The sequence below is a fragment of the Taudactylus pleione genome, unplaced genomic scaffold (assembly GCF_031769625.1).
Source record: "Taudactylus pleione unplaced genomic scaffold, aTauple2 ptg000218l, whole genome shotgun sequence".
Classification (NCBI taxonomy): Eukaryota; Metazoa; Chordata; class Amphibia; order Anura; family Myobatrachidae; genus Taudactylus; species Taudactylus pleione.
In genome coordinates, this window is record NW_028284620.1 from 12,990,572 (window position 1) to 13,012,617 (window position 22,046).

At 42.8% G+C, this 22,046-nt stretch overlaps 1 protein-coding gene across 2 annotated transcripts in view; it reads left to right on the forward strand.

The window, feature by feature from the left end:
• The window catches only part of SORBS2 (sorbin and SH3 domain containing 2), a 325,434-nt gene that overhangs the window by 192,471 nt on the left and 110,917 nt on the right, over nt 1-22,046 (forward strand). For both annotated transcript variants that reach the window (XM_088478777.1, XM_088478776.1), the window contains exon 8: nt 15,327-15,465. In XM_088478777.1, coding sequence (XP_088334903.1) covers nt 15,327-15,465 — 139 coding nt within the window. The remainder of the gene's footprint in view (nt 1-15,326; nt 15,466-22,046) is intronic.

The window sequence follows — 22,046 nt, forward strand, 5'->3', positions numbered from 1 at the left end:
AGACCCCCGTAGTGTAACACTTTGTACAGTTTTAACATTTATTCTAACACGTGGTTTTTCTAAAAAAAAAAAATATATATATATATTATACATGTGCGCACGTGTGTGTTTATATATAGATCTACACACACATGAAACTGTAATAGTAGCACTATTTAAAATTTCATCATACGGTCTTTTTTTTTTTTTTTTTTTATTCTATCATTTTGGTCTGCATAAAGAGCTATTCGGAGGACATCAATTATTTTCCATGATATAATTTGTAGAATTATAGGGAGTGAATGAAAGGAAGTTTTTTAGAGATTGGTATTATATTACACTAATATACTGTATAAATGACATAACACCCATAATGTTATTGTGCTTACAATATATATATATACATCATATTAATCAGCCTTTATGATATATGGTTATCACCAAGGCTCCATATTTACACAAAATGTGCCTCAAAGGGAAAAAGTCCTATTAGGGCCTGATCCTGAGTTGAATGCAGGTTGGCTGCTCTTCATTGCGTGCATAGAAGTAAATGTTATCGTCTATATGGAGAGTTGCATGCATCTTTGTAGTGCACCGATCCCTATCTGTATGCTTGATTTGATACTTCTCATCCTCAGACGTGTGCACCAGCCTATTCTTGATGCAAATTATACATGTTCTCCCAACTATGTGTAGTCTGCAGATTATTATTATTATTATTATTATTATTATTATTATTATTATTATTATTCTCCTTTATTTATATGGCGCCACATGTGTTCCGCAGCGCCTTACATAGTACATAGAACTAATAGGTGAACAAGAAACAAGTAACTTACAGTACATTACAGTGCAGGACAAGGACACAACTTATATACATTGCTGAAATAGTGATTAAAGCACTCACAATAAGCTGCCGGGAGTTGGCAGTCACGTGTTAGGTGCCCTATGGGGAGTAGAGAGTAGAAGAAAATGTAAAGAGAAGCACATGAGGGAAGAGGTCCCTGCTCATGAGAGCTTACATTCTAAAGGGGAGGGGCAGACAGACAGCCGTGACACAGAAGGGGAAGATAGGAAGGAAAGAGCATGAGGTGGGTTAGGATGAGTGCTGGAAGGCCTTGATGAAGTAGTGGGTCTTGAGAGCCCGTTTGAAGATTTGTAGAGAGGTGGAGAGTCTGATGGGGAGAGGGAGAGCATTAAAAAAAGGTAGGGAGCAGCACGGGCAAAATCTCGGATGCGGGAGTGGGAGGAAGTAATCAGTTGGCAAGAGAGGCGGCATGCATTAGTTGAGCGAAGTGGGCGGGCGGGAGTGTGAAGGGAGAGAAGGTCAGAAATGTATGCGGGAGAGGATTTGGTGAGGGCTTTGTAGGCGAATGTAAGAACCTTAAATTGGCATCGGAAGGGGAGCCAGTGTAGGGCTTGAAGGAGAGGGGAAGCAGATGTAGAACGTCTGGAGAGGAAGATGAGCCGAGCAGCAGCATTAAGAACAGATTGTAGTGGAGAGAGGTGAGAGACTGGGATGCCAGCTAGGAGAAGGTTAGTGTAGTCCAATCTGGATATGACCAGTGAGTGGATGAGGGTTTTAGTGGCATCCTGGGTGAGGAAGGGTCTAATCCTGGAGATATTTTTTAGGTGAAAACGGCAGGACTGCGAGAGGTGCTGAATGTGCGGTTTAAAGGAGAGGGAGGAGTCTAGGATAACTCCAAGACAGCGCACTTTGGGGCTAGAGGAGATAGTTGTGCCATCAATAGATAATGAAATTGTGGAAAGTGATGTAGTGGAAGAGGGTGGGAAGATGATCAGCTCAGTCTTAGACATGTTAAGTTTAAGAAAGCGCTGGGACATCCACGAAGAGACAGCAGAGAGACAGTTGGAGATACGGGTAAGGAGCTCAGGGGTGAGCTCAGGGGTGGAAAGGTAAATTTGAGTATTATCTGCATACAGATGATATTGGAGGTCAAAGGAGTTAATGAGTTCACCTAAAGAGGATGTATATTGGGAGAAAAGGAGAGGTCCAAGAACAGAACCTTGGGAAACTCCTACTGTTAGTGGAAGTGGAGGGGAAGAGGAGTCATGAGAGGACACAGCGAAGGAACGATCAGAGAGGTAGGAGGAAAGCCAAGAGAGGGCAGTGTCACGTAGACTGAGAGAGTAAAGGATTTGCAGGAGGAGAGGGTGGTCGACAGTGTCAAATGCAGCAGAGAGGTCAAGGAGAATGAGCAGAGAGTAGTGGCCCTTGGAGTTGGCAGCAAGGAGGTCATTGCTGACTTTCGTGAGGGCAGTTTCAGTAGAGTGGAGAGATCGGAAGCCAGATTGAAATGAGTCAAGGAGGGAGTGGGAGGAAAGAAAGGTGGTAAGGCGGTTGTAGACAATATGCTCAAGGAGTTTGGAAGCAAAAGGGAGAAGAGAGCTGGGTCAATAGTTGGAAAGTATGTTAGGATCAAGGGTAGGTTTTTTTAAGAATGGGGGAGACAAGAGCATGTTTGAATGCAGAAGGGACAGTGTCAGATGATAGGGAGAGATTAAGGAGGTGAGCCAGATGGGAACAGGCAGAAGGAGACAGGTGGGAGCGGAGACGGGAAGGGATAGGGTCAAGAGGGGAGGTGGAAAGAGGGGAGGACCGGATGAGGGCCATGACTTCCTCTCCAGAAGCAGGGGAGAAGGATGTCAGAGTTGGTGAGACAGAAGGGGAGGGGTGCTGAGGGTCTGATGGGATATGATGTCCTCACGTATGGAGTCAATTTTAGATGTAAAGTAGGTGACAAAGTCGAGGGCAGAGAGCGAGGAGGGAAGGCAAGGAGGGGAAGGGCAGAGTAGGGAGTTGAAAGTGGCAAAGAGACGCCGGGGGTTTGAGGACTGGGAGGAGATGAGGTTCTTGAAATATTTTTGTTTGGAGAGAGACAGGGCAGCACTGTAGGAAGAGAGAATAAATTTGAAATGGAGGAAGTCAGCCTTAGAGCGTGACTTTCTCCACTGACGCTCTGCAATTCTTGAACACTTTTGTAGGTATCTGGTGCATTTGGAATGCCAGGGTTGTGGTGTGGATCTGCGAGGGTGAGTGGTTATTGCTGGAGCAACAGAATCAAGAGCTGAAGTAAGGGAGGAATTGTACAGGGAGGTAGCTTGTTCAGGACAGGAGAGAGAAATGATAGGGGAGAGAAGAGAGTCCAGCAGGGAGGAAAAAGCAACAGTGTCAATAGCCTCAATATTACGCTTAGTAATGGTAGCTTTAGGAGTTAGAGGAGGGGAAGGAGAGAGGGTTAGGTTAAAAGAGAGAAGGTGATGGTCAGAGAGGGGGAATGGGCAATTGGAGTAATCAGAAATATCACAACGGTGCGTAAAGATGCATTAGCATGTCCTCAGTAACCTTTACCTTCCTGAGAACCACTCATTAAGAGACGCTTTGCACACAGGCGTACATCTAATTCCGCATCAGGTGCTAAATGATCAAAGTGTCACCGCTTAAAACAGTATTAAGAATGAATTCTTAATGGGCCTGATTTAGAGTTGCACACTCTTGTCACCACAGCTGTGATCCCGTATACAACTGCTGTGCGAAATTATGCAAATGTTGCAGTCGCCGGTATATGTATTGAGGCATCCAAGCATCTGCGTGCAAAGACCCAGCATCGTTAGCAGTCCTGAGTAACTCTATAGTCGCGCAGAATGGCCACGGAAAAAGACGACGGAGGCCGGTTTATAGTGTACAGGAAAGCAAACGCAGGATATAATCCGCCCCCAAATCGCCCCTTTTACCACCCCCAAATGTTCCCTGACTGTCAATCATACTGCGAATAAATACATGCGGCCTACGACTACAGTAATGTACCTTGACACATGTACAGTGCGACTCTGGCGCATGTGCAGACGGTCGATAATCGCTCCCCTGTGTAAACATCGGCATAATGTACAACTCTGAATCAGGCTCGAAGTTAAAGACTCCCACATTTTGGGAGTACACTGCAATTTACTATAGCACAAGCATATTTTATTTGGCATCATGCAGAGGAGATACTACAATCATATGTATGGTGTATGTGGCTCAGACGTCCAATGCTAATGTAAGGTGATTGAACCAATATATGAAAATCAGACAAAAATATTCAATATATTCCAGGCTCACTGTACATAAAGTATAACTGTACATAAAGTATAACTGTGTGTATGTATATATATATATATATATATATATATAGTATAACTGTACATCTAGTATAACTGTGTGTGTATATATATATATATATTATAACTGTACATCTAGTATAACTGTACATAAAGTATAATTGAGTAGTAAAATTATCCAATAGGGATATTATACTACTATGTTTTTAAGGACGTGTTTATGAAATGTATTGCCACTGTGCTTAAAAACTAGGCAGGCCATTTACCATTTGCCACAAAATGTGGACATAAAGGGCACAATTTATTTCATACACATGGATAATAGTTTTAACAAAGTGTGATACTTTCTGATTACAGTATATTATAGAAAGAATCCTCAGGGAAATTACATTCCATATGAAGAATAGTATAGGTCAATATGTTTTGCTGAAGTTATTATATAAGGAAATAGATGGACTGTAACTACTATAAATACACTGGATCTGCTTCCCCTGTCAGGTTTAAGCTCCCCAGTTTTTTAGAGATTGGTGCTGATTCTGTCGGTAGCAAAGCAAAAAAAGTTACTTTACACCTGGACAAACTATGTTGCGCTGCAAGTGTGACAACAATATATATATATATATAATTTCTCCCATGCAGGGTAAATAAGGGCTGCCTTTACATGTGCTGCACAAATGTTGAACAGCTTTCTTTGTACACTGCAATAGAGACCTGAGCTAGGACACATTCTCCCAAATCTAAATCTCTCTGCACATCTTACATCTGTCCTACCTGCTGTAGAAACATGGTTTTGTCTATGTGCAAAGCTAAGCTGGCCTCATATCTAAAGATTATCATTCCAACAACCAGACAGTTAGTTGAAAAGGGATGAAAACAATAGTTCAGACACTTTAATTTGTTTAAATCCATTTTATTTAACCATCTTGTCTGGACGGTGTTCTGACATTTGGCACAAACGTCTGATTTATAGTTTGCTCCTGTAAAGATTGTCGTTTCAACCACACAACTGGAATGATCATCTTTGGATGTGTGGCAGCTTTGCTCCTTTTAGTTTTTTTACTTTGCTAGCAACTCTGATCAGCAGCATTAAGTACAATATACTTTTCTGGCTTTTACGTTCTCAAATGCTCTTTTCTCATCAAGGGCCTAATCATTATGTTAATTATCTGGGGCCAGGCGGCCATTGATAATTAACATTCTGACTCGCTGCGAGCCCCGGAGCAATTCAACATTGTTTTGGCGTTTAGACAGCTGATCCAAAGATCAGATGTCCCTGCGAATCCTTTCACGGCAGTGAAACTTAGCACTGCGGAGTCTGTCTCGGCAGAGCTACTGCTCATGGGTGACCTGGGGTTCATGCAGACACACAAAGCCCCAGTGTCCAGGTGGAAAGAGCCGAACAGAGGTGGAGGGAGCCAAAGGATCCCTCTTTGCTACCCGGCACTACTTCCTATAGGGGGTGCAGGAACAAATGCCATCTGATCTGAAGACTTTGTATTTTCAGAGCTTTATGACTTTAGGTCCCCATAATAGTGTATGGGTACAGTGGGCCAAATCGGGGCTGAAAGGTAAGCAGGATATATCAGCGATATCGCCTGCGTCACCTTTATGACGAAGAGCCCAGATACTTAATTTAAACAAAAGTAGGTGAAAATGTTTATTTTCCCCTGATTTGTATGAATTAAGTGGTGATGTATATACCCGTAATAGAGTTACCCTTCCTGAGCTATTAGGGGATAATCTGTAAAACATGAGGAGAGGATGATAACTTTCTTATAACTTGTGTCTAGGATTCTTCTTTTGCACATCATATACAGTACTTTCTGTATTGTTATATATGTTACATTACCTTAGTTCTGCTATATTTGCCTCCTCTTATGTCTTTATTTAACAGTAGGTTCCTAAGACCACAATAAAGCAGGGGTATTTTTAGATTTTTTTATTTATAGATGAGTATTCCATATAAAAATGGAATCTGAAGCATGAATACTACTAGTACAGTCCACTGTCTCACAATTGTGTGCATGACAATAGAATACTTATTGGTATATAGCATGATACTGATCGCCGTGTTATTGGTACTGTGTGCTGTAGGGCACTTGTGACCACCCACTTTATCCTGAATATTTTTATTATAATGTATGATGCTTGTTATGGCATCTAGATTATGACAATCAAAATAAGCTGCCAGTCTTTGTATACTAATCACGAATAGTGTTTTTTTTTTTTAAATGGAGTGCAGATGGGCACAATGTTTCAATGGCTAAACAAATAACCACTATGAATCATTAATATCCTGATGTCCAATCCAGCTCTCTTTTTTGGGGTTATCTTTCACATGCAATAATCACTGTACTTGTGAGGTCAAGACATGGCAGCATAGCTCAGTGAATGAGCATCCCTGTTATAGAGCCGTGTGTTCAACTAATATCTTTCCTACCATATAGTGATGAGATTTAATAGACTGCATGCCACTATACATCACAGTACATACATAGACTTACTGCCATGTACCTGCTTTTCCGCACCCCCTACCAGCTATACTTCCCCCTCCTGGTGATCTGTCCTGTCTTCGTCGAGGTTGTTGGGGGGGGGCTATTTACGTAAATCCTTTTAATATTCCCAGTAGAAACACACGTGACAGGTTAAACTCTAAATTTTTAACAAAAACTAATTTTAAATCCTGTATATTTGATCTGAGGACAATGTTGGTCTCACTGCTGAATAGCAATCATAACCTGCTCATTCTCAGTGCCCCACACAATTCCCAAAGCCTTGTATCCTTCTATTAATCTACTCAGCCTTTAACCAGGCAATTTCCTTTAATTGCAACACGAGAATAAACTCATCGTGTGTCTTTCTAAAGCTATGAAAGGTAACAAGCTAAAGGGTGAATGTGTAATAATAGAAAAGGCAAAGACAATTACACAGATTTAGTTTGATCCTGACATGAATATTGTGTGAACTGATTTGAGAAGCACTGACTGGAAAAAAAAGTATCACCACCCTGTTACTAGAACTTGTATTCAGAGGAGCAGCACTTGTGCTTGTTACATTTTCCTTATACAAATTTATCTTTATGCAGAATTGCACATCTGCGATTAGACAGGAATTGTGTCCAACTCTGCACAGGCACCTTAAAGATTAACTATTAATGATACAGAAATGTTAATGTAATACATAGAACAACCAGCACTGGGCTTTGGAGACCCAGTACTGGCTGTGCTAAATATGGGGGACAAACGAAGTAGGGATCCCCTGTATTAAGCACAACCAGCACAGGGCTGTTCAGAGCGAGCCCTGGTTGCCAAAATACAGGGGACAAAAAAACATAGGGGTCCCCTTTATTTAGTGCCACCAGCACTGGGCTCTGAGCCAGTCCTGGTTCTGGAAATACAGGGGAAAAAATGCACAGGGTTCCCCTGTAATTTCTAGAACCAGCACTGGCTATTTCTAGCGGGGGAGTAATACCACAGCCAGGAAAACCCTTTCACCGGTCCCCCAGCCAAAGCATTACCCCTGACCAGGCCGGGGATCCCTGGGGAGCTGGGGACCCCCTCTCCAGGGCACCCCCAGGCCTAGGCTGATAGCCCGGGAATATCCCCGGCAACCCTGGCTGGTGGGTGCCCGGTTGATAGTGTAGTGTTGTGTAAAAATTAGATGTGATAATATTGTCTCTTGCTGTTGAACTACATGTCCCAGGAAGCCTCCCCCGCATGCTGGTACTTGGAGAACAATAAGTACCAGCATGCGGGGCATTACAGGCTTGCTGGTACCTGTAGTTCCACAGCAAAATAAATACTTTAAAAAATGACAGAACACACACCGTGACAGTAAAAGTGTAATAAAGCATACATGCACACACACATGTACACTTAGACTTCCCATCTCACATACTCACCTATTTATCCCTGAAGCCATCATGTCCCCTTGTTCAGTAGGAATCCATACGGTACCTGTAATAAAAGCCATACTCACATCCTCCTATGCGTGGATCAGGTCCTCTTCGTTCCATGTAGGCATCAAGGGTCTTGGCAACAAAAAAAACCCGAAACATCCTGGACCACAAACTACCCGAATGAGTGCTCCGCCACGGGATTTCAAAAAAGAAATCCCGTTGCTGAGTGTTCATTGGCTGAGAGAGGCGACCATTCTACCTCTCAGCCAATGATCGCTTACCACCACTGAAGTAAATGGTGGGAACCGCAAAAGTAACCTTAAGTAACCTTTTGCGGTTCTCACCATAGAAGTCAATGGTGGTAACTACTCATTGACTGAGGGATGGAAGGGTCGCCTCTCTCAGCCAATGAACGCTCAGCAACTGGATTTTTTAAACACAGAAGCACAGACGGATCTCACTGATCCTGTTCGTGCTTCTGTGTTTATTTTTTTACATACATATGCATGTATCACAGATCTCCCTGATCTGTGCATGCATCTGTGCAGGTTGAGATGTGAAACTTGAATGGAAAAAGGTGTTCTATTTGATATTTCTATTTGGGTTCTTTTTTTTGTCTTTTGCTGCCGATTTGCAGTATATTTCAGCCGTTAAAACAAATACGAATCCTTAGTAAATTTCAAGGTCCAATTGATTTCTATGGCAAAAGGCTGCCGAGTTGTACTGATGGTCTATGTGTCCGAAAACATGTTACCGTCTGAGTTACAGGTATTGTCGGCAGAGTTTTAGACATCGAATGGCGCAAAGTCGGCAGAGTTTAGCCTTTAGTAAAATTTCCGAATATGCATTAATCTGCCGATTTTGCCCTATTCGATGTCATTCGAGCTTAGTAAATTTACCCCAATTCTCTATTATGTAAAAAATGGGAAAAGCAGCCTGTACCCCAAAACCATGCAAACTAACACTGGATAACATTTTGGCCAAAAGCAAAGTATTTGGGGCTCTTAAACTGTGTCAGATGACTGATTTTTGCATTTTATAATACCAGTGGAAAAAAATGATTAGAAAGCTAAAGTTTTTTCAGCAAATGAAATGCTCTAGAATAATTTGGGGTGTATAAAAATGCCTATAACTCACATTACTTACATTTAAAAGTTCAAGAACACTTTTCCCATCAATACAGTATTAGAGGGGTGTACCAGTGGGTGTACAAAAGTTGTATCAAATCTTATGGAGCAGTAATACGACTTAACGTGCGCTGCTAATTGAATAGAAACATTTGTGTTCGGCCACGTGAAGTCACGTTTACCCACGTAAACGTGACCTGTAAACGTGACCTATAACCGTGACTTGTTAAACGTGAACTGTTTGGTTAATGAATTTGAAAACCACTGCACTAATGCAACCCTCTGACATCAGAGCAACATTGATGTGTGACTGAATCATATAGCCCACCAAGAGCTTTTTACCCAGCTTTCTGGGTAATACGGAATATGTAGCACTTACGGCCCTATTTATCAATATTATTTTTACTTAAAAAAATGTGAAAAGGGGCGTTTAATACATTTATGTGATACTAATATAATGTGAAAAAGGGCAACTGGAGTAGTGGAGCAATTCCAATCCCTTCAATTAGCATATTTTTATTATGCAGATCGCATTTCCCAAACTTGTAATGAGGGGCGGATTGGGACGGGGGCAGGGTGACATCTGCCCCCCAGGCCGGTACATTTTTAAGCTTTTGGAAGACCGTCCGTCTCTGCCAGACTTCATACATATACAGTCTGGGGCTGGGCAGCTTGCACCATGGTCACACTGCACTGACTGCAGCAGGATTCTAGAGAGGGAGGTTGCCGAGAGGGGGAGCGGATTGTTTCCCCAATTAGGAGGAGCATTGCAGAGGCTGAGCAGTTGTTCTTACAGCCTCAGCAAAGTCAGCATGTATCAGCCAGTGTGACTCCACCTCCGCAGCCCACAGAAAGCCTACTGGCTAGCTCCAATGACTCCTCCATTCAGCTGCTGTCCCTCCCCTCCCTCCTTTATTACGAGCTTGACGGGCTCCTCTCCCTCCCCGCCCCTCGCATGCCACTTTCTTCTCCCAGTTACTTCCTTCATAGCTCCGTGGTCGCCTCTGATTTGCACCGGTATTATAATCTGGCGCACAGTGGGGGAGAGAGAAAGAGAAATGCCAGCAAATGCCGCGCAGTCCGGTGGGGACTTCCTCTCCAATATTACATGCTGTACACATTGTGGAGAAGGAAGAGGGCTAAGTACCCCAAATTGCTGAAGGATGGATCTGTTCTACTGCTGCTTCACCTGCATAGAAGGGGTGCTTCTGGGGCGTGAGATCCGGCTGCCAGTAACAATGTTCCAAATCCCCGTGTGTACTTAAATATATACACTATACACAAATAGCTGTAATATGTGTGTGTGGGGGTATGGTATTATTGCGATGTGTGTGTATGGAGCGGTATTACAGTAATGTGTGTATGTAGGGGTATTGATGGAATGTGGGCGGGTGTAGGAGTATTGCTGTTATGTGTGGGTATGGAGAGGTACTACAGTAATGTACGTATGTAGGGGTATTGATGGAATGTGGGCGGGTGTAGGAGTATTGCTGTTGTGTGTGTATGGAGAGGTACTACAGTAATGTGTGTATGTAGGGCTATTGATGGAATGTGGGCGGGTGTAGGAGTATTGCTGTTATGTGTATGTATGGAGAGGTACTACAGTAATGTGTGTATGTAGGGGTATTGATGGAATGTGGGCAGGTGTAGGAGTATTGCTGTTATGTGCGTGGATGGGAGGTAGTTGAAATCCCAGATGTCGGGATGCTGGCGCTCAGAATGCTGGTGCCGGAAATCTGACACCAGTCAGAATCCCGGCGCTGGCATCCCGACGGTAAGTAGTGGAGTTAGGGGGATGGTTAGCACTGGGGGGGGTGGGTTAGGGTACCTATACACTGAACGATGTGTAGGCACTGATGTGACAGACGATCCCAGGGTTGACATATCTGACAGTCCCTACACACGGGGAGATCGGGTGCCGAACGGCCTGATATGCCCCCTCCCCCTGCCCCGCATATCGCGCTGCATGGGAGAAAGTCTGCCAACTGCCTTGATTGTCGTGGGAATGTTTCACTCAAACTTGGTTCCAAGTGTAAGCAGGTTTGTACCTCTTCATGGGGCATACCCCTCAAATATTAAGTATCACGTGTGTGTCTACGGGGGATTGCTGAAGATAACATATCTGCTGTGATCCCCCATTTTCCACTGCAAAATCAGGCACCATACTTTTCTATGGGGGTTGCGTAATTGCCGAATTTACCAAGTGCATTCTGGAGCTGTCCATGGTAGCTAGCGGCATTGTAGCCGCAACAGGATACTTAGGGTCCCTCCTCGACAATGGCCGCTTGCACATGCATGGTCAGCAGACTCTGCATGCGCTGTAGCTCGGTGGACTTCACCTCTAACACATCACAGGGATGTACTGCTATCATTACTATCGGAGTTCCTGTTCCTGAATTATTATTAATACATCCCAGCTATACTTAATTTCTTACAGCTGTGAAAATAAATTATAATTATCTGATCTAAAACCTGATCATTGAAAAATATGCCTCTATGTAAGCTACTTAATGGGAAGCTACATGCACCTGAGACCTGCCAGGAAATGGGTGTATAGGGCCAAATGATTTCTGTTACTCGCCCTGCAAGAAGTAGTAGGACTTAGCAGCATAGTGACACTGCAGTGTACACAGAAACAGAGACGAAAACAGAAGGGGCTGCATCAGCAGGATTAGAGTGAGTACTGGTATTGGGCCGCCCCCATAGATCTGAGGTGTAACTGTAAATGGATCTTTTATGGGACAAAAAGCAGTTGTGGGACAAATATAATTAAGGTAGAAGGGGTTGTTAGATCAGGATGGGTACGGGATCACGTCGGTCAGAATCCCGATGCCGGCATCCTGACCAGGCTACAATGCTGACGGCTGTAGGTAAGTAACCCTAACCTAACCCCTAACCTTACCACTTGCCTTCCCCCCTAGTGCCTAAACCTAACCTCCCACACCCTACAACTAACCCGCCCTCTAGTGCCTAACCCAAACCCCTAACCCTATCCTTCCCCCTAACCCCAGTACTTACCTTCGGGATGCTGACGCCGATGTTCTGAGAAGTATCGGGATTCCGGCATCAGGATTCTGAACGCCGGAATCCCAGCTGTCGGGATACTTAATGTATATCGTCAGGTCTGTGGGTGGTGAGATCGTGCAATTCTGGGATATGATTTAGTTCAGGGAGAAGGGGGGTGGGTGGGTTGCCAGGTCAAGGGTGGAGCAGTTTTGGGTCATGATTTTAATTGAGGGAAGAGGGGGGTATCCCGTTTCACACACCAAGAGACTTTTTATGATGCGTCTTGGTATGTGACCAGTGCCAGCCCACACATTTGCATGTAGATTTTAGGTAGTATTGTTTTTAAGAGATGTCCAGTTTCTCCCTCTGGGTACTTGGGCACATATGCTCCAGCTTTGCATGTATGGGAAAAACTTGAATTATCTCCCCTACGCAGAGCTGTCTACATCCTGTGGTACAATGACCTTTATCCATATGTTTGGTTTGCTACGAATCATCTACATTGTGCACCAGCTAACACAAAAGATGCGCATGGTAACAGACATATTTTTACACTGACAACTAACTACAGTATGTGGCTGCAGTTCTGGTAGCATGCCCAGTTATACCTTTGCAGCCATAAGTACTTGAAATGCGTTCAACTCTGTATCACTTGTATTCACAAATTCCCGATTCATGTCCATTTTTCCATTGCCAAAGGTTTGTGGAAAGCTAGGGCCACTTGCTTGCATTTGCCCCCCAGGCTAAAAGTTGCCAGCCAGCCCCTGCTTGTAATGGGAAATGTGATCTGCCTGAAATTTATTAAAAATTAATTGTAAATAAAATAAATGTGAAATTCCTGTGATGACTATGCCCTCTTCCCCAGGCCCGCTGAGAGCCGCGGCGGGCCCGGGTAATAGGGGGCGTGGCCTAATCACGGTAGGCGTGGCCACGCCCCCTTCCCAAAAGAAAAAAAAGATTTGCAGCGCCGCTTCGCGAAGCTGCGTGCTGGGGAGGGGGGCGCTCTGGGCCCCCTCAGCCCTGCTCAAAGCCAGGGGGGGGCGCGATCAGTGTGATCACTCCCCCCCACAGGCATAGGAGACTGCTGTGGCTGCTGCTCAGCAGCCACGAGCAGTCTCCACTGCAGCTCAGCACACGCTGTGTGCTGGGCTGCTGTGAGGGAGGGGGAGCGGCGCCGGACCTGGGCCCCCGCCGGGCCCCTCAGGAAGCCTGGGCCCCGGTAATCTTTACCCGCTCCCCCCCTCTTGGCGCCCCTGCTCTTCCCAAGGAGTTATCGGAGCTTTACCCTAGTTCCCCGAATCCTGTTTTGCTCTGACAGGCAGAACAGAAAATAGACTACAAGCTGATCATAGAAAGAAATACAAGTTTAAAAAAACCCACCTGCACCGAGACCAGCGATTGGTGACCTCAGACGACTGGTGGATCAGCTGATGACTGCTGTCAGCTGAGATGCATTAAAGTGCCGGTCAGAGGAGGTCACTGCTGAGCCCCAGATGCTGGTAAGTGTGCGGATCTTTTTTTATACAGGGGGGAGGGAGGTGGGGTAAAATGTTAGTAAAAGTATTCACAGATTTATTCTTTTATCTGCTCTAACTGCCGGTAACTACTGGTAACTCACAAAGGCTAAGCCTGATTCTCCTTGGTTGTAATATACAACCAGTTCCTCATATATCCAGATGGTACATATGGGGGATACTAATTATACCTAACGCATTATAATCATGAAGTCCTATCATTCAAGCCTCCATCACAAATGAAAAGAATCTATAACCTAGAAATTAAATAAATGTTGTACCAGAAAACATTTTTGCTACGGCATGGAGAATATATTGCTACAGTTTAAGAAAAGTTAAGTTGCCTTTTAAATAAAAGGAAAAAAATAGTTGAATTGACTCACCTACAAATAATACTTTAGGCCGGGTTTGTTCCTTTTGATTTTGTTTCATTTAAATTCATGCGACATTTCCCATGTACTGACCAACTGCTGAGGTTGAAACTCTAAAGGAGCCTATCCATTACCCGACTTTGTAACAATCCGACCAAAACCAGGAGGCTTTGGTAGCATTGTTCACAAAGTCGGGTAATGGAGAGCCGGCAAGGACCAACGATGCGCGTGCATGCTGGGTCCTTGCCGACCCCGACTATCTACTGAACATGCCCGTCAACCTGGCGATGCTCGTCAGGTTCGGCATGTTCAGAGATAGGAGGTCGGTCTCCTGCACTGAATGACGTTCAGTGAACGCTGTTCAGTGCGGGCACCGTGCCTCTGTGACCTGAAGGTCTGAATGCTAGACGTTCAGTCTATCACGTCGCCTAGTGGATAGGCCCCTTAATTCTCACCAGTGATTCTCATAACTGTACGCTGCACAATAAGTGCTGTAACCGGTGTGAGAACAGCATCAGATTGATGTACTTATTAACCTAGCATACTATTTATCCTTAATTACTTCCAGTCTGTGGGCATAGGATTAGCCGTCACAAAGCGCATTGGTGCCACTTATAAGAAATGTATTTCGGAGTTGTCACATGAATAGCCAGCATGAGTCTGAACACTGGGATCCACCATCGAGAACAGTGTATTCTGATTTTCTAGTATTATGAATGCCAGCGACTATAGCACAGATAACAACACATATACTGCACATCTTTATATTTTATTTGCAAATTAAAGCAGATACACGTGTACTCCACATCCCTATTGCCCCCTATAAATAGTGATTCTGCATTGTATACAACTGTGCGCCTTAGTCAGATGTTACCATAAGATGCAATCATTTCTTGTCGTGTCACTTTAGCATATTGTGTAATTTATTTTAAAACCAAATAATAATCATCTTTTATAGTCATTGTATCTCGCTATCAAAATCGCATGTTTTTTATTTTATTTTTTAATTTTGCTTTCACAGAAAAATGACTGCATGGTAACCAAATGTAATACAATTCTGTTTCCATAGCTTTGTTTTGGAGTAACACACTAACATACAGTATGTTTGCTGCCTGCTTAGTTATGTTGTGCTAGCGTACAATGGGATTGGTGTTTTTGTATGTGTGTTTCATTAAATACATGATTTTTTAGAGAAGGTGCAATTAATCAACTATAGCCTATTTTCTCACTTGGCCTGTTGTGTATGACTCCTTGTCACAAACTATTTTATATTAGCTGTCTTATTTTAACAATGATTTATTTTTCACAGACTCCAATCACAGTTAATGGGAATTCAGGCAGCCCAGCCAGTCCTATGAGCCATTATCAGAGGTCGTTCTCTCCAACATACCCCTCCCCACCGTCGCTTAACTCCAGCATTATGACCATGCAGCACAGCAGAGCTTTGGGTATGTCTAAAGTGTTTTATTCATATGTTGCACCTATTAATTTCTAGTGGGCATAGTAGTAGTAAAGACATGTACAATATACATTTTTTTAAATGGTGTTCGAATGGTTTTTTTCTTTTATGTCATTTTTCATCTTTAAGCCTTTCAATGTACATTTACCTTACTAGGTCGTTCAGTCCATGAGCTTAGGGCCGATCCCTGTGCAAACATTCAGCTTTCCACTCTCAAGTTTTCAATCAGAGTTTATTTTCTTGTCATGCAAGGTTTAAAGCTACAACTGGTTTACCAATGTGTTCAAAAGAATTATACATGTTAGGATTTGTAAGTAACTATTTAGGAGGTAACTTGATACTTTTCATATGAGACAATAACTCCTGATGTCCTCTTCCTCAGACATCAATTCTTTAAAACAGGTCTCTGGAGATGACAATAGTCTGTACACCCTGAATAAGAATGGGGACACTGATAGTAGTGTGATTATTACTTACGTGTCTATCCTATGTCTGACATATCTTGGTGCTTTAGATTAAAGCAAGAGAAACCTGAATCACATGCACTATGGCCCATTTGTGTATGCACACTAATAAGGCATTTTTTTTTATTATAAGACCATGTTATTATTATAAGACCAAGCACTGATTAATATGAACCTGTTTAATATTGTAACTCCATGTTCCTATTGAGTAGATGAAGACATGTATCCCTCGTGATTTCAGTGTAACTACAAAGTGTTGTTTGGGCATTGTACAATCCTGCTGCTTCATTGCACAGGTTGTTTTTGTCCCATAACTGTGCAGTATTAATACTGTAAATGATAAGAATGGGAAGAACTGCTGTCAATGCAATGGGTGCTGTAACTATAGGGCTCAGTGGTGAGGCCACTGCTATTCCAGCCTCAGCTATGCTTTTCTGGGCATTTGCAGTGCAGCACCGTGTAAGGGCCTAGCGTTTTCATGTCATCATAGTATGGATTTTGGCTTAGCTTTTTTTTTTTAATGAATGACTTTTCAATATCTTTAGTATGGATCCGGCTTTTGTGGGTGTGTAAGTGTGTGCAAATTTAATGTGGATCCAGCTTTTTAAATATATTTAGTATGGATCTGACTATTACCCTCTTCCTCAGTATTAACTCTTTGAATACTTTGAATAAGTGAATGGATTGATGGATGAAAGCAGAGCACATGCACAGGTGTAGCGCACTTTATAAAATTGGGTGCTTTCCCAAGTAGGTCATTATACACCAGTGGTTTCCAACTTTTCTGAATCATGACACCCTAGAATATCAGCATCTTTTTTCACAGCACCGGTCTGTCAAAGGATGAAATTAAGTAAATAGTTCTTACCTTAGGATCAGTTATGTGGAGGTGGTCAGGATTGGCGCCAGTGTTTGTCATATATTTTATGATTGCCAGCCTCCAGCACTGGTTTTGCCCATCACATTGAACATAACTAATTTGACTTGGTCCTGGACAACCAACCTGTGGCACCCCTGCATGTGCCCCACAGCATCCAGTTTAGGAACCACTGTTATACAGTATTAGTACCAGGTCTCTGATACTTCACAGTAACCTTCTCTAGCCACACTTTCCAAATTTTGTGACAGCATGGGATATTCAAGGGGCGGATGTACTATAACAGCACTTAGCGTGCTGTTATAGGGCTTTCTGCTTTGAGAAGGATGCACTAAATAGAAAATTGCTGTAAAAGCCCCGAAGATGCAGTTTTGAGGGTTTTACCGCATTTCCCATATGTACTAAGCATCGCATTCCTGTGCTTCATCACGATGGGTAACGTTTTTCTTCCGGTGGCGTTACCCAATAGAAGCCTATGGGCTTCTTTTTGGGAAACCCCCCCCCCACCCCTTCCCTCCTTAAGGGATCCAGTCAGATCCCTCCCATTTCCCTCCTCAGCACGTGTCCTACTGCGCATGTGCAGAAGGACGCCAGAAGGACTTCTTGTTGGTACACCCGGAAGTCCCTCTCTATCTGAGAGCATTGCAAAGGTAAGCTCTTATCGCAAAAGCTGTCCTTTTATGATTTTATTAGGATTTCTAAGTACATACCGCGGTGATCAACCGCAGGGGCGTAAAGAGCTGGCCTGGGGGAGGCGTGGCCACGCCCTCTTTGGGGAAAAAACAAATATTTTTTGCTGCATCTGGGGAGGGGGGGCTGTGAGCCCCTCAGCCCAGCACAAATCCAGGGGGGTGCGATCTGTGTGATCGCTCCCCCCCACAGGCAGAGATGAGGATTCCCTCCAGCAAGCCGGGTCCAGGTATTTAATACCCGCTCCCACCAACCTCTCGGCACCCCACACGTAAAGATTTTCTGTCCAACCATCCAACTAGTTGATTGGTTTTAAATAAAAATTTGGTAACGTATGGGAGTAACTGATGATCAGCAATTTGCTCCTAAATGCCAGAAAACAGATGAAAATGGTTGTTAGACAAGTTTGTTAACTGTTTGATCTAAACAATTGTTCAAACAGTTTTTGTCCATTTTCCGGCTTTTGGGAGCAAATTGCTGATTGTCATTTGCTTTCATACCTTACCAGATTTTCATTCAACTAGTTGGATGGTTGGACAGAAAATCTTTACATGTGTACCCAGCTTTACTTACATTTTATAGGCTTTGTTTGAAAAGTGACAGTTAGGAGCTGATTGGTTAATCCTTTTTCTCTCACAATTTTATCTCTCATCAAGCTTTGATACATAGGCACCTTAGTGTCAGCACTGCTGTGATTTGTTTATCCTCATGCATGTAGAAGGAAGCCAGCAGCTCCTGGGACTCAGGGCCTGATTCAGAGCCGGACGCTATTTGCGCTCGCTCGTTCAGAAAAAGGGGCCGACTATTTAAATTGAGCGCTCGCTCTTTGCGGTCTGTTGACTCCTCTATGTCTGAGCGAGCGAACGAAACATGCGCTCGCTATTTTGTAAAGACGCCCCCTGGCCGCTCGCATCATACGTCATCTCCGCTATTTATTAGATTAATCGAGTACATCGAAAGGGGTCTGAACTGCTCGCAGTGCTTGCGGTTGGATTTTCCTACCGCAATCATGCGAACAGTTCAGGCTAAGAAACAACCAAGTGACGTGGTCGATGACGCTGCTTTGATAAGTATGTACACCCTTAAAACGCCCGTTTTGACCGTTTGGCACACCTGCGTTCGGATCTCCACTTCCCGTTTTCAAGCACCTTCCCCTGTTACCACACACAAACGCCTCATCCTGTCACTCAATTTTGCGAACACACGTTTTCCGACCGCACTGACTGGTTGGCGCATGCGCATTACGACCCATACGCATGCGCAGATGTGCGAACATCGCTCGGAGCGAACGAGCGGCCGCTTACGAGCGGCTCTGGATCAGGCCCTCAGATCACACACCTGACTTTGTAGAAACAACAACCTATTATTATTGCTATTAACAACAATATAGACAAAGTAGTCCAAATAGTGCAATGCACATGTATATTAACATAGGTACAAATTCATTGTTTAAAAATATAACCTTTATTGGGTATCATTAATAAACAATATTGTTAAAATCAGCAAAGTAAAATGATATAGAATAGTGGTGAAAATGAAAATAAAGGCTGTAAACATCTCTGTGTCCCATTATTAGTATATCATGCTGTATTCATTGAGTATCATTTGACAGGTTTATTAATAGTTCAGTTTTCTGTAGACATCTAGCTGTTTGATACAAAAATTATATTTATATGATGTTGATTGAAACAAAAATGTAAATATATAGCTTAATATTTAATATGTAAGTGAATGATCCTTTTTTAACCTTTCCAGGATTCAGCGTCCTCACTGTATGCATACAACACCAGTATTCATATTCTATTCAATGAGCTCCAATTGATACATTTGTATCTTGTTAAGGTGCATACACACGGGACGATTCGCTCCATAAACTACATCGTCCCGTGTGTCCCCGGCAGGGGTGTGCTCAGTATTGTTAACGACACAGCACAAACACTAAACGAAATCAAGAACGATCTCGTTCAGTGCCGGGCTCCCTCCCTCATCCCCGAACATGTTCAACCTGACAATATCGTCAGGTTGGAAGGGAGGTTCGGGCGATGAACGATAACTACCAACTACAAACGGGGGTGCGCATTGGTCGTTATCGTTCATCGTTTTGGGGCTGAAACTGGACGATTTTTTTGGACGACTGAACGATATCGTTATCGTTCAGTCATCCAAAAAATCGTTGCGTGTGTACGCACCTTTAGTCTGACACAGATTTCCGAAACAAATGTATTCAATCTCTGGTTCTAAGTAATTTGTATCCTCTGTGTAGAACTTCAGAGTAGTTTATTAATGATACCCAATAAAGGTTATGTTTTAAACGATAAATCTGTACCTATGTTAATATACATGTGCGTTCCACTATTTTACTACTTTGTCTATATTGTTGTTAGTTGCTATATTAGTCCAGGGATAGCACCCCTTATATATATCCATACATTAAATTGAGAAGAACAATATCAAAATAGAGGTATATAATATAGGTTGTTGTGAAAAATATAGCTTTGGTGCAACCAATTTATTTCCCTTTAAAACCTATTATTATTGCTATATAGCATCATCCTATTACTCAGCACTGTACAGAGGATATTTGTTATTCACTTCAGTCCCTGCCTCAAAGAAACGTACAGTTTAACTTCCCTAACACACTAACACTAGAGTCCATTTCAGCCAGGTTTGCTTGAGGACTATATACTACAGTATAACATCTACCTGTGAATCCATAACTGAATGTGCAAAATTCCATATAGCAATATTAAGGAGTTGTGGTGTTTGCTTTCCTTACACAAAATAACTTTTTCTCGATATGGTACTTTTACACCTCAGCAAAAGATGACTACTTCACACCGAGCAGCCCAGAATGTATTCATCTATTTATTCCCAAGTGGTAAGATCAGGCTGTGTATGATTATAGTGTGGGGACTATAACAGAAAAAAAGGCAGCTGCAACTCCTGGGGGCTCAGTGCAGTTTTGTAAATAAATGTTGCCCTGTGTGTGGTTTTATTCTGCGGGTCACCTCCTGAGAATTGTATTTTATATATAACCATGGTGCTTTGTGCAAGAATTGTATGAGGTTTTTGTTAAACGATTTTTATGCATGGATTTCACCTCATTAAGAGTCGTGGGCATTGGTTTTATAGTAACCGCAAATAATTTCACTGCAACTTTCCTGTATTCACATCCTGACCTTGCTCCTGACATAGACAGGCCTGTCCTCACTACTAGTCTAATCATGAGTGTATAGGTGACTGCCTTCCACAATACTGGAATATCTGCTACAGCAATTTGTGCTTCTTGGAACATTACATAGATCTGATTCACACCAATTCTATAACGCCTCGCTTTATAACGTGAGTGCATACAAATGAGCAGGATGCATAGTATAGTATTAATGCTACAGTTGCTTTGAGCTTCCAAAAAAATTAAAAAGAGCTTAAATTTTTGTGAATCATAAACTATATACATCATGCACAGAACATATTGGTGATAACCGTTTCAATTTCGGGACGTTTAGGCAACACCTCAGACAACAACTCTTAACAGTGAAGTTTATACTTTAAATTGTTAATCCCAACCCATCTCTAGCAGCAATTAGTTGAGAATGAGAAGTTTGTTGGTATGGATCAATATTTAACACCTCAAGGCTGTGTGAGTGTGTTAGCATCACCAATTCTATGGATATGAGTTTGTCATGAACAAAGGAACCACTTTTATTAAAACACATATAAAATTAAAATGTACATTTGTTTTAGGCAGAAAAAGCGTAATCTAAAGTTCATTTATTTACTAACCGTTATTTATATAGCACACGTTACGCAGCGCTTTATAGAGATCATGTCAGTCATTCACATCTGTCGCAAGCCATTTAACCTGCCAGTATGGTCTGAGAAGCAGTAATGCCAAAACACTACACCAACCATGCTGTCCCAACTATATTTTTCAAATACATGTTGCCCTGTGCAATCCACTTCCTGAGAATTGTAATTAAATATAACATACATTTTTTTCAAGAAATTCTCAGCTGGTGAGTAGGGGGCTGAGACAACAGGTTCCTGCTGGAATCTCCCATTCCAATAGATATTGCCCAAAAGATGCTAAATTTCTAACAAAAGAAAATGTAAGACGCAGTATCACTTCTGGCCACCCGATAGTGATGTCTGACCTTCCAAGTTCCAATATGTATTGTGGTAAAGAAGGTACTTTGCCTTGTTCTGATTTCCACAACAGGTCTCTCTCCATAGGACAAGGGGCATACGGGAAAGGTTTCACACACAGCTGCACTACACAGGTGTGATTGCTCTAGAGTGTGTGAAGGATTAAAGGATAGTGGGATCTGGTGGGCCCGGCTTCCGAAGCTGACTAGCAGCTGGACAATAGAGAGGGCTGATGGGGTATAGCTAGAGCCAGGAAGTAATTACATATATACTAATGTGATATCAGAAGATTTGTGAAGAGTAAAAAAGTCATATGACTAAACCAACTGGTGTGAAGATTTGTTTGTTTGGTAAGCAGATTCGTGCAATATTTTTTTTTTTTAAATGCCGTTG